We start from the raw sequence: 17,757 nt of genomic DNA on the forward strand, positions 1-17,757 counted from the left end.
CACACGCACCTCCAGTCCCTATTGGGCAGGGAGGTTGCTTTAGTAACCCCTTCTCGGCACTCAGAAAAAATTAGTAACCACTTCTCTGAGAACTGGTTGGATCCCACCTCTGGACCAGTGGTCTGCAACCTGCGGCTCTTCAGATATCCATGGACTACAATTCCCATCAGCCCCTGCTACCATGGCCAATTGTAGCCCATGAACATCTGGAGAGCCGCAGGTTGCAGACCCCTGCTCTGGACCCTCTCAGCCCCCGCCCCTCACAGGGTGTTTGTGGGGGCAGGAGGGAAAGGAGATTGTAATCCCCTTTAAGTCTCCTTACAGGAGATAAAGGGGCGGGGATATAAATCCAAACTCTTCTTCTTCCACCCTGTCCTAGGGCCTGCTGCATCTCCCTCTTCGCAACAGGGTTTGCTGCTAGTAACATGCTCATAAATGTGAATGGTGGTGGAGGAGGGAGATCAATTCCCAAGGAGGCCTCAAGTTTTGTGGAGGAAGCATGTGATAAAAATGTATACAATCATACGAGTGTGTAGCATGTGCCATTGTCCCAGCCCCCACCCCCTGCTTTTCACAGTATACAAGAAGTATTAAAAATGCATCCCTGCCACCTTGGTGATAATCGCACCCCCTCCCTCCTTCTCCTGCCAGGGGAATGCCAACCTGCAGAGCTGCCCCTTCATGCACTACCACACGCGCAAGAGGCGGATGCTGCGGGCCGGAACCCTCTCTGCCTTGGTCAGGTGGCTGCTGGCCTCTGGGGCGGAGGGTGACCTCAGCTACATCACGAGCTTCCTGGCCACCTACCAGGTCTTCGCCACCCCAAAGGAAGTGCTGGAGCTGCTGCTGCCGCTGGGGCCAGTCAAGTAAGGCCGTGAGCAAGGGCCGTGCGAGGGGAGGAGTTCCCAAGGAAGGCATCCAGAAGTGGCAGAGCAGGGGGGGGGAGGGCAGGGAAGGGGCGTGGGGAGGATGTTTGGCCCTTGCTGTCTCGAGGCCACGCCCATCTGAGGTAACCCACGCAGAGCAAGAAGCCTTGTTGGGAGCAGCCGGCAAAATCCGGCGCAAATTATCCTGTGGCAGAAAATGTGGAACATACTCCAGTGCAAGGGTTGCGAACTCTGGTTGGGAAATCCCGAGAGATTTTGGATTCCAAGAGAATCCCAGAGGCGTATCTAGGGGAAACGGACCCCGGGGGCAAAATCTGAATCCTCCCCTGCCCCCAGTGCCCAGGCCTACTGCCCGGAGTCAGCAAGTGCGGCCTGGGCCCGACCCCCACCCCCCGTGATTAGATGGTGTGCGCCCAGGGACGTGTGACACCCCATGTTCCTCTGGCAGATACGCCCCTGGTGGATCCTGAGAAGGGCAAAATGTATGCCAGAGAAGTGACCTCACTGGGGTTGATTTTTCTGCCGGGGAACTGACCTCTGTAATCTGGAACTCAGTTGTCATGCCAGGTAGCTGCAGTCTTGGCCTCGTCCTGGGTTGTCGCTGCTGAGCAAATGGAGGCAGAAGGGAGGAGAAGCCCCGATTGTTCCGCCTGCTTCGCTTCTGCTTCTGCTTCTCCTCCCTTTCTGCCTTCACTTGCTCCGCCTGTTCCGCCTGCTTCTGCTTCTCCTCCCTTTCTGCCTTCATTTGCTCCGCCTGTTCCACCTGCTTCTGCTTCTGCTTCTCCTCCCTTTCTGCCTTCACTTGCTCTGCCTGTTCTGCCTGCTTCTGCTTCTCCTCCCTTTCTGCCTTCATTTGCTCCGCCTGTTCCGCCTGCTTCTGCTTCTCCTCCCTTTCTGCCTTCATTTGCTCCGCCTGTTCCACCTGCTTCTGCTTCTGCTTCTCCTCCCTTTCTGCCTTCACTTGCTCTGCCTGTTCCGCCTGCTTCTGCTTCTCCTCCCTTTCTGCCTTCATTTGCTCCGCCTCTGTCTGGGGCTCCACCTCTTACTCCTCCCCTTGTTCTGCCCCTTCACTCTGCTTAGCATTCTGATTCCACCTGCTCCTTTCTTTCACTTGCTCCATTCCATCTCCACCTTGTTCCACCTGCTTCTGCTTCTGCTTCTCCTCCCTTTCTGCCTTCACTTGCTCCGCCTGTTCCGCCTGCTTCTGCTTCTGCTTCTCCTCCCTTTCTGCCTTCACTTGCTCCGCCTGTTCCGCCTGCTTCTGCTTCTCCTCCCTTTCTGCCTTCATTTGCTCCGCCTGTTCCACCTGCTTCTGCTTCTGCTTCTCCTCCCTTTCTGCCTTCATTTGCTCCGCCTGTTCCACCTGCTTCTGCTTCTGCTTCTCCTCCCTTTCTGCCTTCACTTGCTCCGCCTGTTCCGCCTGCTTCTGCTTCTCCTCCCTTTCTGCCTTCATTTGCTCCGCCTGTTCCACCTGCTTCTGCTTCTGCTTCTCCTCCCTTTCTGGATTGCTCCATTCCATCTCTCACTCTTCATGGCTCAGCCTGTTCCTGCTTCTGCTTCTGCTTCTCCTCCCTTTCTGCCTTCATTTGCTCCGCCTGTTCCACCTGCTTCTGCTTCTGCTTCTCCTCCCTTTCTGCCTTCACTTGCTCTGCCTGTTCCATCTGCTTCTGCTTCTCCTCCCTTTCTGCCTTCATTTGCTCCGCCTGTTCCGCCTGCTTCTGCTTCTCCTCCCTTTCTGCCTTCACTTGCTCCGCCTGTTCCACCTGCTTCTGCTTCTGCTTCTCCTCCCTTTCTGCCTTCACTTGCTCTGCCTGTTCCGCCTGCTTCTGCTTCTCCTCCCTTTCTGCCTTCACTTGCTCCGCCTGTTCCACCTGCTTCTGCTTCTGCTTCTCCTCCCTTTCTGCCTTCACTTGCTCCGCCTGTTCCGCCTGCTTCTGCTTCTGCTTCTCCTCCCTTTCTGCCTTCACTTGCTCCGCCTGTTCCGCCTGCTTCTGCTTCTCCTCCCTTTCTGCCTTCACTTGCTCAGCAGCGATGACCCAGGAATGGGACGGGGGCCAAGATTGCTGCTCCCCCTCCTTTCCTGCTCCCCCACCCCCACAGGCCTTCGCCATGCGACATGCTTGGGTGCTCCCTATGAGACACTCTGGGCGTTTTCCAAAGTTGCTTATCAGGCAGACGGGTCCTGATTCAGATCAGGGCTGCTGTGAGGGGAGGAGGGTTTTTTTTTTTTAAAGCCTGCTCCCTTGGCTCAGCATTCTGATCTCAGATCCTGGGAGCTCCAGCCATGGAGCTCTGAGAATATTATCTCATTGGGCCCTGGGATTTCCCTTCTCTCTCTCCCTCTCTTCCCACCTTGGGAGTAGAAAAAATAGTTTCAAAAGCACCTGTCAGCAAAACGCCCCTCCCTCAGGCAGCTCCCACTGTGAAACACAAGTGCGGCCAGAGGAAAACAGTGGTGGCCTTTGCAAATGAGGGGTGGCATGCAAGGGAGGGGAGTGGGGGAGGGGAGGGGTGGCATGCAAGGGAGGGGAGGGAGGGGGTGGCATGCAAGGGAGGGGAGGGGAGCTGCATCCAGGGTCCAAAGACTGTCACGGGGCTATCTCTTGAGCCATTGGAACTGGAGAAGAGGCCATCTGCAAGCTACTCCTTTTATTATTTGAAGGCAGGAAGTCTTAATATAGAATCATAGAGTTGGAATAGGTCACCAGGGCCCTCAAGTCCAACCCCCTGCCATGCGGAAACTCACCATCAAAGCATTCCTGACAGATGGCCGTCCAGACTCTGTTTACAAGCCTCCAAAGACGGAGACTCCATCGCACTCTGAGGCAGTGAATTCCATTGTTGAACAGCTCTTACGGTCAGGAAGTTTTCACTGATGTTTAGGTGGAATCTCTTTTCTTGTACCTTGAACCTATTACTCCTGGTCCTAGTCTCTGGAGCAGCAGAAAACAATCTTGCTCCCCCACCAACATGACATCCCTTCAAATATCTAAACTTGGCTATGATGTCACCCTTTAACCTTCTCTTCTCCAGATTAAACATACCTAGCTCCCTAAGACATTCCTCATAGGGCATGGATTTCAGACCTTTCACCATTTTGGTTGCCCTCCTCTGGACACGTTCCAGCTTGTCAATATCCTTCTTGCATTTCAGTGCCCAGAACTGAACACAGTATTCCAGGTCTGTGTCTGACCAATACAGAACAGAGTGGTACTATAACGTCCCTCGATCTGGACCATATACTTTGATTGATGCAGCCCAGAATTGTGTTGGCCTTCTTGGCTGCCGCATCACACTGCTGACTCATATTCAGATCCCTTTCACATGTACTGTTGTCAAGCCAGGCGTCATCCATCCTGTATCTCTGCTTTCCATTTTTCCTGCCTAAGAGTAGCATCTTACACTTAACTCTATTGAGATTCATTTTGTTAGTTTTAGCCCGACTCTCCAATCTGTCCAAATCGTTTTGAATTCTGACCCTGTCCCAGAGGTGGGATCCAGCAGGTTCTCACCAGTTCCCAAGAGTGGGTTACTAATTATTTGTGTGTGCCGAGAGGGGGTTACTAATTGGGTCTGCTTTTCCATTAGAAATTCCATTAGGTCCACAAATCATGAAGTCCTGTTGTTTCCTATGTGGCTGGTTAGCGAAGGTAGAAAACGGGATAATTCTCCCTGTTGGGCTGTTTTAAAAACGTGTTTTAGAAATATGGTCAAGTTCCTTGTTTAAGGAAAGTATCCTTCTTTTGATTTCTAGAAACAAAATTAAGTATTTGAAAGTATTAAGTATTTGACAGGCAGCCAATTAGAGGAGAAGTAGTTGTTTCTGTTGGCAGTAGACGATAGGACTTGCTATAATGAGTTTAAATTATGGACAGAAAGATACCAGCTGGAAATTAGGAACTTTTTTTTACAGTAAGAGTTTTTTACAGTAACAGAGAAATTATTAATGCCCCGCCCCCGGAATGCCTGGCCACGCCCCCATCGTGCCCTGCTCAGCCCCATTGGCGCTACGCCACTGTTTAAATCCCACCACCAAGGGAACCTGTTACTAAAAATTTTGGATCCCACCACTGCCTTGTCCTCTGGGTTATTAACTACCCCGCCTAATTTGGTGCCCTCTGTTCCATCATCCAAGTCACTGGCAAAAATATTGAATAGCACTGGCCCAGGACAGACCTCTATGTGGAGTCACGGGGGAGCCTTTAGGACAGGGGGCTGGTGCCCGAGAGCAACCAGGGAAAATGGAGGCCCTAGATGAGCAGAAACGTTTTGTTGGGGTGGAACAGCATGAACTGGGCAGATGATGGAAGTTGACCAGTGAGGCTGATTCTGGGCTTGGATGAGTGGGGATGCCAGAGTCATCCCTTCCCCTCTTGGACTGTGTTTCCCTTCTGACTGCAGGGTGGTGCTGCGTGTGCTGCATCTCTGGCTGCAGGATCACCCTGAGGATTTCTGGGAGCCCCCCGAGCACCCCAGTCTGCACAGAGTGCTCCACTTCTTGCACCAGTTTGCCCCGGGCACCCCGGCGTGTGCTTTGGCGAAGAGCCTCCTCCTAGTCCCCAAGAAGGAGGAGGAGGAGGCCTGTGGAGGAGACGTCAGCGAGGCCAACGGTAGGACATCTCCAGGGTCATCCCTGACGCGAGCAGTTTGCTGTCATAAGAACATAAGAACACAAGAACAAGCCAGCTGGATCAGACCAGAGTCCATGTAGTCCAGCTCTCTGCTACTCGCAGTGGCCCACCAGGTACCTTTGGGAGCTCACATGCAGGATGCGAAAGCAATGGCCTTCTGCTGCTGTTGCTCCCAAGCACCTAGTCTGTTAAGGCATTTGCAATCTCAGATCAAGGAGGATCAAGATTGGTAGCCAGAGATCAACTTCTCCATAAATCTGTCCAAGCCCCTTTTAAAGCTATCCAGGTTAGTGGCCATCACCACCTCCTGTGGCAGCATATTCCAAACACCAATCACACGTTGCGTGAAGAAGTGTTTCCTTTTATTAGTCCTAATTCTCTCCCCCCCCCCCAGCATTTTCAATGGATGCCCCCTGCCAGGAGCTGTCCTGTCTTGGGCAAGGACACAGAGTAGGCCAAGGATTGGGCCAGTGTTTCGAGCTGGGCGTCATGTGTGGGGAGCCAGGCTCCACCTAAGCTCAGAAGCTGCCTGGTTCCAATGGAGGGTTGAGGTCCTGGGCACTGAAGCAGCCGCCGTCTACCCAGCTGGGTTCTGCCTCTCTGGCCTGGCAAGTGGGAAACCTAGAGGAAGACGGCAGCCTGGAGCTTGCCTTGGAGAAGGTCTCTGGTCCAGTGCCGGCCACCTCCAGAGGGAAGGGCCCTGAGGCGTGGCTTGGAACTGCTTCCGGGTTTTGCAGAACCTGGTCATTAGCAGAGTGACTGCAGAATGTGTGCAGATTTTGCTTGGCACCTGATAGCTGTTAAGCTGCAGCATTCTGTGCAAATGCGAAATTCCTTGGCCAACAAATCCTGCTCGCCAACGAATGTGGCAATTCCATCTGTGCAGGGAAACCCAGCCTACTATATTGCAGCGCTTACCAACCCTATATATAGGAGAGCCTACATGCTGGCTAGATGTAACATTATGCCATCCCCGCTCCATAGAGGAAGACTCAAGGGTCTACCAAACAATAAGAGGCTTTGCCCCTGCAGCCCAGGGCAGTTGGATTCCATTGCACACATTCTCCTCCACTGCCCACTTTACCAGAAACCAAGATCCAGCTTATTAGTACCAATCATTGACTCTATGAAAACCCTGACAGAGCTTGATAAAGTAAATATGCTCTTAAACTGTAATGACCTTGACCGTTGTCTCGCAGTGGCAAAGTTTCTGGCTGAGGTTTGTGAACTGAACTTATGATCCAGTGTGAAGTTTTATCTAGTAATTTTAACTGTATTTATATTGTATGTTCTGTATGCCAATAAAGGCTTATTGAAATTTTAAAAAACGAAATTCCGAGTGGTCTTCAAAAGAAGACCCATGTGAAGTGCACTGCAGTCGTCTGGCCATGAGGAACTGTCACATCGATCCCTGTGGCTCGGTCTGCTGAGGGAGCCATCTTCTGAGCCGTGTTACGCTGCAGGAATGCCTGGTTTGCAACTGCATCAACTTGCTTCTCCAGCAATAAAGTTGGATCCGGTATTACCCCATTGAGTGTCTGTTGCACCACCATGGGAAGCCCGTCTTAGCCCGAGCAGTGAGTTTGTTCTAGCCTGCCTTCCCCTAAAAGTGGCGCTTACACCTTGACCTGATCTTGTCTTGCTGCCATACAGGTGGAAAGATCTCTGGGGTGGGGTTACCCCAGGTTATACCAGGGGCAGTTGAGCCAGGAGCCGACAAGGAGTTCCCAGCCCTGCTGTCCTTTGCGGTGGAGGAAGTGGCCGAGCAACTGACTCGGATGGATTCTGTGAGTAAGCGTCACAGAAGCAAATGGGGGCGGGGGAACCAAGAATAGCTTTGAATAGAGATTGGCATAAAGTCTGCTTCTTGAAGTGTGTGTGTGTGTGTGTGTGTGTGTGTGTGTGTGTGTGTGTGTGTGTGTGTGTGTGTGTGTGTGTGTGTGTGTGTGTGTGTGTGTGTGTGTGTGTGTGTGTGTGTGTGTGTGTGTGTGTGTGTGTGTGTGTGTGTGTGTGTGTGTGTGTGTGTGTGTGTGTGTGTGTGTGTGTGTAGAGACAGGGGCAGACACTCAAGTTTTCTGCCCCCCCCCCATGCCCCACTTACCTTAGTCGGTGGCGGGACTAGGCAGGGGCACCTGGTAGCAGCCTCCACCGGGTCTGACCACCGGGTAGCAGCCTCGGCCAGGCCAGGCAGGGCAAGGGGAAAGGAGGAGGGGTGTGTGGGGCATGACCCCAACAACCCACACGACCCCAACAACAGCCGCCCAGGGTGCCTGTCCCCACCCTGTCCCATGGAAGCTATTCCACTGTGGAGGTGATAGTTCCTTCCCTGGGAGATAAAACTGAATGATTTACTGGGAGCAAGTACAGAAAGTAGAAGCCAAGACTCATGTAAATGCAGGCCTAGTGGGATCCATCCAGTGGGAACAGAATACGAATCCTGCCCTGCCTCAACAGCACAGCTCTTCTTGTCTCTTTCAGGAGGACCAGTCCCTCCCCCCTGCAAGGTCTGCTTTGAGGGGCCGTCTTGCATCTCCTTCCTTCTTTCTGCTGTCCCTCCCTCTCAGGACCTCTTCCAGGCTGTGCGGCCATTCCATTGCCTGGGTTGTGTGTGGTCTCAGCGAGACAAGAAGGAGAAGCAGCACGTGGCTCCCAGCGTCCGGGCCACGGTGGCCCAGTTCAACGCAGTGACCAGCTGTGTCATCGCATCTGTCCTTGAAGACCTGACCTTGCATGTTCCCCAGCGTGCCCACTTGCTGGAGAAATGGATCGAAATTGCCCAGGTGAGCGTGGGGCGGGGCAGTGTTGGTAAAGAGTCTTGGAGTATCGGCTCACACACTGGGTTGACGAAACAAGGAAAGAAGGTCTCGTCCATTTGAGGGGTGGGTGGGCAGGAGATAGAGGAGCATCTCCCCCCCCCTTCTCTTCTTCTGCCATTTATTTTCATTTTTAAAGTTTTTGGGAAGTTCAAGAAAAAAAACATATATGTTTGCATAAATGTATCTACCCTGTTTCCCCGAAAATAAGACAGTGTCTTATATTAATTTTTGCTCCCAAAGATGCGCTATGTCTTATTTTCAGGGGATGTCTTATTTTTCTGTGTTCTGTTCGTCGGGCATGCTTCCAAACAAAAACTTTGCTATGTCTTACTTTTGGGGGATGCCTTATATTTCGCACTTCAGCAAAACCTCTACTACGTCTTATTTTCAAGGGATGTCTTATATTCGGGGAAACAGGGTATGTTCAAAAACTGTTTTGATACCCTTTTGTTTGCAAAACTGCCAAACTCCCTCTACTGCCACCACACTGCTTGGAGGGGCAGAGGAAAGCTAACTTCCCCCGTTCCTCCGAGTGGCCCCGCAGGGGTGAGGGGAACATGGTGGGTGGGCAGGAGGAGTTTGGCTGGAGGCTGGGTACAGGAGGGAGAGAGGGAGGTGGCAGATGGCCGAAATGCACCCCCCCCCACATGACCCAGGTGAGGCACCTGGGTCATCTCCCCCCTCTGCCCCAGAGGTGGAGCTACAAGGGGGCCAGGGGGTGCGCGTTGCACCGGGCTTGCGCCTGAGGGGGAGCAAAAATTTCAGGTTTGGTTTTTGTATTTTTAGTGTTTTTCAGTTTTTGGCCTTCAAGGGGTGCAGTTTTTAGGCTAGCAGCACCAAAATTTCAGGGATCTTTCAGGAAACTCTGCTGATGATACCAACCAGGTTTGGTGAAGTTTGGTTCAGGAGGTCCAAAGTTATGGGCTCCCAAAGGGGGTGCCCCATCCCCCATTGTTTCCAATGGTAGCTAAATAGGAGATGGGGGCTACACCTTTGAGAGTCCATAACTTTGGACCCCCTGAACCAAACTTCACCAAACCTGGCTGGTATCATCAGAATAGTCTCCTAAAGATACCCTGAAATTATGATGCTACTAGCCAAAAAAACTGCGCCCCTGCAGGCCTAAAACCGAGAAAAACACTGAAAAATACAAAAAACACAAACCAACATGGGGTGGGGGTGGGGCAGCAAAACTCAGATTTTGCACTAGGCTCCATTTTCCCTAGCTACGCCTCTGGGCTGGGCGCAGGAGGGAGAGAGGGAATTGGCAGATGACTGAAATGCACCCCCACATGACCCAGGTGAGTGGCACCTGGGCCATCTACCCCCTCTGCCCCCTAAATATGCCATTAACTGGATTCACGAGCATAACCAAGAGGTTGAGTCCTCTGGACTTGGAGCTTCATGGTTCCTTTCCTCAGCCCCCTCCTTTTTGCACGCTACTAGTTTCCAGCTGGGTTCCTGTGCATGAACAGAGTGCAGTCCCGGTGAATGAAACTTCTGCCTGAATTTTTGGGTGGAGGGAATTTCTCCACAGCAGATATCCAGCAGATAATAAATCAAGTGAGTTAAAATTACTTGAACAAATTCATATAGTGGGTCTTTCCAGTTTTTAAGGACAGATGTTTAGGTTTTGTTTGGTGTTATAATAATGCATCAGAATTATGTAATAGAAAAGCTTTCCCTTCACTCTGAGCCGTCAATTAAAACTGGTATAATTAACTAACACACCAATCAATTGCATCGAAGTACTTGGAATACTTTTTTGCCATTTAATCTTAAACATATCCCTGGAACCAGTGGTGGGATCCAAAAATTTTAGTAACAGGTTCCCATGGTGGTGGGATTCAAACTGTGGCCCGTAAGCCAATGTGGAGACTGGAGCCCGAGGCACGGCGGGGGAGTGGCGGGCATGGCCAGGGAGTAGGGCATTCCTGAAGGCGGGGCTGTGGCAAGGGCCCTTGGCGGCTGCACTGCAGGTCCTTGGGCAGGAAGCTTGAGATACGCACGCCCAGAGGCGCAGGCTGCCACGCCCGCTGGTGCACCTCCTGCTAGACTGCTTCAAGTTCTGCGCGCTACTGCTGAGAGGAGGGGCGTAACTAAGGCAAAAATCACGTGGCAAAATCACCAATTAGTAACCCCCTCTCAGCACACACAAATAATTAGTAACCTACTCTCGGGAACCTGTGAGAACCTGCTGGATCCCACCTCTGCCTGGAACCTCCTTTAAGCCATTCCCTCCCACTGTGCAGCACTGCCGGGTTCTGCGGAACTTCTCCTCGCTGTATGCCATCCTCTCCGCTTTGCAGTCCAACCCCATCTATCGCCTCAAGCGCACCTGGTCTGCAGTCAACAGGTGAGCCTTGGCTGGTGAATTCTGGCCCTCTTTGAGCTCTGCCAAGCTCATACCCCTTGTGGTGAGGGTCGGCTTCAGGGATTGCCCCCAAGCAGGGATGGAGAAGTCTTCCACTCATGACCCAGCAAGCTTCCGCCAGCTAGAGTGGGTGCTTCTTGGAGGGGTGGGTCATCGGGTTGGCTGTGGGTCAGGCTGTTCTACTCATGAAGGCCCGCTCTCCTCCCCCCGCCCACAGGAACACCAGGATCACCTTTCAAAAGCTCTCTCAGATCTTCTCTGAAGACAACAATCACTTGAATTGCCGAGAAATCCTGTTGCAGGTAGCCCAGCTGTGTGGGCCAAGGGGGGGGGGGGATCCAAACACTGTGCTGTGGGGAATACAGAAGAAAGGACAGGAGGGGGTGGCTGAGACAGGCAGAACTTGACCGGAAGGAGATTGACTGATTGATTAATTGATTGATTGATTCTTTCACTTTTATACCGCCCTCCCCTGGAGGGCTCAGGGCGGTTTACAGCACCAACAAACAAACAGAAACAAAATAAATACAAAGTTAAGAGTTAAAATGCAGCATTCAATTATCAAACCCAATTAAAATAGATGGCATCCGACTATCAAAACTCCTCTTAAAAGGGGAGCAGTGGGTCTTAGATTGTTTCGGGCACCCACATCAGCAGCTGGTCTCCCCAAAGGCCCAGTGGAATAGCTCAGTCTTGCAGGCCCTGCGGAACTCGTTATGGGGCAGGCGGAGGGGAGGTCCTGAGCTCGAGCAAGGGATGGGCATTCAAGAAGTATGCACTTTGAAGAACCGTATTGCTGTTTGTGCGTGTCGGTATATATGTCACCTTATATGTCACCTTAAACCATGCCGAATGGCAAAAGCTGTCAGGGAATAAAAATAAATGTAGTATGCATCTTGTGCGCAGATCATGGTGATCTGGATGACAGCACCTTTCATACAGAGACAGTTGGCAGAACCTGATGCAACTGTACCAAACCAGTTTGATCCAGTCCATTGACCTTCACAGTGATTGGTCAGTGATAGTATATAGGCAGAGCATATTCATTGTACATTGTCCGTTAGGGTTTCTTAGTTGCTGCGAAGCATGCTGCCGGATTGTTCATTGATTCACTGTATATAACCTGCACCAAAAAGATAAAAACCTTCTTTGAAGTGAAACAGCTGTGTGGTGTTGAGTTGTTCTTGTGCCGTGCCAAGCCGTTTACAGCAGCGCTTATCCTACTCTGGTAACGCACCTTTCCGCTGTTAAGCTGCCTACTCTGTCAAAAGCATGCTATGCAAAAAGGGGAAGGTACACAACCGAAATGAAAAGAAGAAAACTTGTACCAACCAGGCTACAATAAATACTTCAAAAATCGTGTCTCCCACTGGAGTGGCAATTTACATATAAGTAACCAAAATACTTTTACAACACAATTACCAGATGTTTTGGAAAAATGATTACAACTCTCCCACTGGAGTAATGAAAAAAGCAATTTGTATCCAGTTAGAACGGCTCAGCAGTATAATCTTAACACAAAGATAACAGCTAGCCTGATTCTAGATAGGTAACTGGCCTTGTAATACTTCAAGGCGGTTAAAGGCAGGTCAAGGTTTTTCAAAAGTACAATAATGCTTATAATCTACAAAAAAATAAGTAAATAGTTATCGTTATAGTGTTCAACCAGTGACAATTTAATTATTTCTTTAAAAAGAAGGAAAACACCAAAATACCAAGGAGGACAGCGCTCTGCAATTAGCTTTTTCTTATGCTTCTCACAACGTCCTTAAATACAAGACAGAAGCAACCTAATTTGTAGAGAAAGTCGAAAGTCGAAATTCGACATTTATTTTGGGGGTGGAGTGGGTGGGTGGGTTATAGTTTAAAGTTTGAAGACTCCCTTTAAACTTAAGTTTCCCTAGGCCCCTGGTTCTAAAAGTTTAATGTGTAATTTGTTCAGTTGTTTTACTGTTGTTTAGTTGGCTAGCAGATTTTCTTTGTTTCAGTTCAGGTGGTTTTTTGGGTGTGTGTGGGGGTGGAGGTTACGCCTTAGGACAAGCCCACACAGTCCTGCCTTACTTAAGGAAAGACTGATTTTGTGATTTTCCCTTGCTTTACTGTCAGTTTGCTTTTGTTAAATTTCTGCATAAGTGTATCCCAGTTTGACTCCCCCCCCCCCCGCCCCCCGTGTGCTTCTGCTTCTGTTCTTGGTTTGCTTTTGTTATAACTTCTGGGGTTTTTTTGTTAAGGTTTGGGTCGTTTGATTTTCTCCTTATGTTTGCTGTTAAGTTGCTTCTCCTTTTCAGTTTGACTAGTCTTAGCTTTTCATTCCAAACTGCTTAGAAGAAGAGTTTGGATTTATATCTCACCTTTCTCTCCTGTAGGAGACTCAAAGGGGCTGACAATCTCCTTGCCCTTCCCCCCTCACAACAAACACCTTGTGAGGTAGGTGGGGCTAAGAGAACTTAGAAGAACTGTGACTTGCCCAAGGTCACCTAGCTGGCGTGTGTGTGGGAGTGCACAGGCTAATCTTAATTCCCCAGATAAGCCTCCACAGCTCAAGCAGCAGAGTGGGGAATCAAACCCGGTTCCTCCAGATTAGAGTGCACCTGCTCTTAACCACTGCGCCACTACTGTTCACAATGGAGAACTTGTGAACTAGGTGGGGCTGAGAGAGTTCTGAGACAACTGTGACTAGCCCAAGGTCACCCAGCAGGAATGTAGGAGTTTATCTTGTAGGTTTATCTTTAGAAGTGGTTTTTGTTGCTGACGTTTGCTTGGGAGGGGCAAATGCTATGGGCACCCAATTGAAGGTGAACCTGTTGCCCACAAAACGAGTCCCCAATCATCCAAACTTCATCAAAGTTGGCTGGTTTCTTTGAGGAGATTCAGGAGTATAAATCCAAACTCCTCCTCCTCCTGTTCCTCCTCCTCCTTGTCTTTTCCTCCTCTTGTCCTCCTCCTCCTCCTCCTCTCACAGGGAATGAGGGGTTGAGCTAGACTACAGTGAGAGTTTATCTCTCCAGGTTCATCCCATTCATTCCCTTTCCCCTGGATGACCCAGTCTAGCCTGATCTTGTCAGAGCTTAGAAGCTAGGCAGGGTTGACCTTGGCTAGTATTTGGAAAGGAGGTCTCCCAGGAATGCTGGGGGCATGACAGGCAGAGGCAGGCAACGACAAACCACCTCCTGATATCTCTCACCTTGAAAGCCCTGCAGGGTGGCCTTTATGACTGGATGGCAAAAGGGGAGGCTACCCTCTGGTGCCCTCAGCGGGCCACTGGGAGAATTGCAGCATGATAACCTGCAGGCAGCCCTTCTGGGAAAATAATGAAAATCCCACCTTTGGTGCTGGTTTTTGCTGAATCCTGAAACGCGTGACATAAGTGCTGGGTTTACAGTTTACGCCACGTTGGCTCTCAGTTGGACCTGGGGCCCCTGCCCTGTTGACTTTCCTGGGGCTCTTCTGCAGGATGAAGGTGCTTTGGGCCCCAGGGATGGAGGCAGCAGCCCCCAGATGCCAGCCGGGACTCCTCTGAAGCGGAACGCTCCAAGCAAGAAAATGGTGAGGCCCTCTGCCCTTTGCTGGACAAGGGGGGCACTGGCCCCAAGTGGGGGGGCTACCATTTCCTATGCTGCTCCTCGGCAGGCATTTTCCGTGTCTCTGTGTCAGTCAACTTGCACTGGGCTTCTCCGAGCAGGTGTCACTGTTTGCTCTGACATTCAGCTCCGACGCTTTGCACTCTTCGGGAGTGGGGTGGAAGGCAGCTTGAAGCAGCCTCTTTTGTCTTGGCGCTTTCCACTCCTCCATTAATGGGGGCTCTGAGAGGGCAGAGACCTCTGCCACTTTTCCCGTCTTCGTGTTTCCTTTCCCCTTTCCCCTGGCTGCTTTTGTCCACTCCCTCTGCTTTGGAAATCCTTTGCAGGGGCACTCTCAAAGGGACACTCAAAGGGATGCTCTCAAAAGCCAACCCCCCCCCCCAACTCACCTATTTCAATGTGCTTGAATGCAGATGGGAGGGGGAGGCAGCAAAGCAGTGGTGTGCCTAGGCAAACTGTTTTCCTGGGCAAAACCTGAGTTTGATGCCCCCCCATGGGCGGAGCAGCCCAACCACAGCACTCACCCTTCCCGGACGGCCCCAGCAGCCCAAGTTCACCGGAGGCGGAGCTCCCTGTCCTCCTGCTCTGCCTCTGGTGGCTTGTGGGCCACAGTACAGAGTGGGCGGGGCTTAGCCAGAGTGGGCAGGGCTTAGAAATGAGGCACCCCCACGTGACAAAAAATTTCTGCCTTGGGCAACTGCCCACTTTGCCCAATGGGCATTACACCACTGCAACAAAGCCTGTTGTGTTCTCTTGCAGCTTCCCACGGTGCCCTATCTTGGCACCTTCCTGACCGATCTGATCATGCTGCACACAGCACTTCCGGATTTCGTGGAGGTGAGCATGCTGGGAAACAGAAGCGGAAACAGATCCTGCTCCCCCTGATCAGTGGCGTACCAGGCCTAAATTGCACCTGGGGGCAATCCTGCCTCCCTGCCCACCCCACCACCACCACCCATGCTCTACCGCCCTGCCCGGCTCCCTATGCCCCACTTACTTGAGCCAGCAGGGAGGCCAGGAGAGGGTGGGGCTCAGAGTGGGGAGGGCAGAAACCGGCCTACAGGGAGCCTGGGAGGGGGGGTGCCATGTTTTGCGGCTTGGGCCCGGCACCCCCCTCACCCCCAGCACCCCCCCCACAAGTGATGAAGTGGCATGCGCCTGGGGACATGGGATCCCCCATGTTCCCATTAGTGGTACACCACTGTCCCTGATCTGATTGAGTATCCACAGGAGAAGCCAATTGGCCCTTGTTGTCATTCCCCGCCTCCTGGGGTTGATGAGCGTCACACATCCATGTCTATGTGTGTTGCGCTCTGCTTGATCCAGGAGGTTCCCAGAGGTCCCCCTTGGCTTTAATTTCATCCTGGCTTCAGATCTGGCCAGGAAATGGTGGCACCTGAAGCAGCTGGCCACGCAGGAGAGTTTTAGGCCGAGGCCACGGCTGGTGCCACCATAAACGGGACGCAGTTTGACAGCACTTCCCACTCAGAGACACAGAGGCCGTGGTTGGCTCATCTAGCCACAGACCTTCTGCCTGGAAAGATGGGGCCGAATCTGGGACCAGAGGTGTGCAAGAATTCCCCTCCACATCAGGAACATGAAGCATTTGCCCCTCTTTGTCCCCCTCCCCCCCGGTCTGTTCCAGCTGTGCTAATCACCGTTTCTTTTCTTCCGTTCCTCAGGGCAACCTCATCAATTTTGAGAAGAGGCGGAAGGTAAAAGGGCAGCCAAAGAGTTGGGGGTGGGGTGAGGGAGCCCGAGTCTCAGCAGAGGCATACTGGGGGGAAATCACGCCTGGGGCCCCCCATGCCTCACTCACCTTAGACAGCAGAGGAGGGTGGTGGCAGTCCTGGGCAACCTGGCAAGGTTGGGCCGAGGGGTGTCAGGCAGGTCCACGGCAGGCTTAGGAGCAGCAGGGCCAGGAGTCTGCCGCAGCCTGCCGGGCACCTGCTAGATTTAGTTGAATTATGGATCAGCCCAGTCGTGTGTGTGTGAGTGCAGTTTTATAGAAACTTCCCAAGAGATAAATGTAAAAGGAAAAACGTAAATTTATTCAAGCATCTCCAGTTCACAGCTTTGTTTCAGGTAAGAGGTAGATAGGAAGAAACTCTAATCTAAGGATTACTTTCCCTACGACAGTGGTGGCGAACCTATGGCACGGGTGCCAGAGGTGGGACTTGGAGCCCTCTCTGTGGGCACATGCAAACAGATTCGCTCCTACCTCCCCTCACACATCTAGGCTGGCCTGGGCCACTGGGCTCGATTATTATTGCATACAAAACAGAATGCAAAGGAGCAGAACTGTAAAGAACCTCCCCATATCAAGCTGAAGCACATGCACAGACACAAAACTAAGAATGCGGGAAAGGGGCACGAAAGGCAATATTAACTGACCCAAGGTGAGTGAGAAGCTGAGAACTGCAGAATCTGTGCAACAGAAGTCCGATAAGAGAGACAGAAAGTGTCCTGCAACAGTTGCAAAGGTCTCCAAGGAAATGGGGGGGCTCGGTTATTAGCATTAAACCTAAGACCTAGTTTTGGGGAAGCAGTGTGGGTAACCCTGTTCAGCGCTGTTAAACCCCACTGATTTTCATGCAAAGAACGAAAGCACAATCCTTTACCTGGGAGTAAGCTCAGTTGCTGGCAAGGGGGCTTGCTCCTAGGGCCGTGGTGGCGAACCTTTGGCACTCCAGATGTTATGGACTACAATTCCCATCAGCCCCTGTCAGCATAGCCAATTGGCCATGCTGGCAGGGGCTAATGGAAATTGTAGTCCATAACATCTGGAGTGCCAAAGGTTCGCCACCACTGTCCTAGGGTTATGATTCACCCGTTGGAAGAGTTGCACGGTTGCTTCAAAGCAAAGCCACCGACTACCACCAAGCTTACTCCCGTTTTTTCTCAACTAAAACCTCAGTATTCAGGTTCAATTGCCGTGTTGGCACTTTGCGATAAATAAGTGGGTTTTGGGTTGCATTTTGGGCACTCGGTCTCGAAAAGGTTCGCCATCACTGCCCTACTACGACAAGGGGGCGCTCTAACGCACCGTCACGTGTGTGCAGGTAAGAGACTGCTTCAGTGGGAAAGCCCCACTAAGGCAGGTAGCCATTGTCCATGTTCTCAGGACAAAGGCCAGGTGAGAAGTGACCAGTATGGAGGAAGAAAGGAAGTTAGTGGGCGGTCTCCTGGGCCAGGCAAGGAGGGCAAACAAGAGAGGCAGCAACACAGTTAGAGTGAGATAAGCAGCCCCCCCCCCCCCCCCCGGTGTCCAGGCATGCAGAAGTCTCTTACTCCAACAGCACCCTCCACGTGATCTAATGGGTGGCGCCTGGGGCCAGTTGACCGCCATGTCCTCCTGGCAGATACGCCACTGAGTCTCAGCGCAGGCAAATAAAGGTGGGCCTGGGTGGCTGAGGGTCTCTGTGGTCCACTCCCTCCCTTCCGTCTGTGCCCCAGGAAGCAGAGACC

General features: G+C 51.8%; 1 protein-coding gene across 1 annotated transcript in view; it reads left to right on the forward strand.

Moving 5' to 3' along the window:
- The window catches only part of RGL3 (ral guanine nucleotide dissociation stimulator like 3), a 32,563-nt gene that overhangs the window by 1,354 nt on the left and 13,452 nt on the right, over nt 1-17,757 (forward strand). Inside the window, exons 3-12 of the mRNA XM_048487528.1 lie at nt 652-866; nt 5,289-5,497; nt 7,172-7,305; nt 8,083-8,298; nt 10,587-10,690; nt 10,926-11,010; nt 14,162-14,254; nt 15,049-15,126; nt 15,972-16,004; nt 17,746-17,757. The exon at nt 17,746-17,757 is cut by the window's right edge and continues 110 nt beyond it. Coding sequence (XP_048343485.1) covers nt 652-866; nt 5,289-5,497; nt 7,172-7,305; nt 8,083-8,298; nt 10,587-10,690; nt 10,926-11,010; nt 14,162-14,254; nt 15,049-15,126; nt 15,972-16,004; nt 17,746-17,757 — 1,179 coding nt within the window. The remainder of the gene's footprint in view (nt 1-651; nt 867-5,288; nt 5,498-7,171; nt 7,306-8,082; nt 8,299-10,586; nt 10,691-10,925; nt 11,011-14,161; nt 14,255-15,048; nt 15,127-15,971; nt 16,005-17,745) is intronic.

The sequence above is a fragment of the Sphaerodactylus townsendi genome, linkage group LG03 (genome assembly GCF_021028975.2).
Source record: "Sphaerodactylus townsendi isolate TG3544 linkage group LG03, MPM_Stown_v2.3, whole genome shotgun sequence".
Lineage (NCBI taxonomy): Eukaryota > Metazoa > Chordata > Lepidosauria > Squamata > Sphaerodactylidae > Sphaerodactylus > Sphaerodactylus townsendi.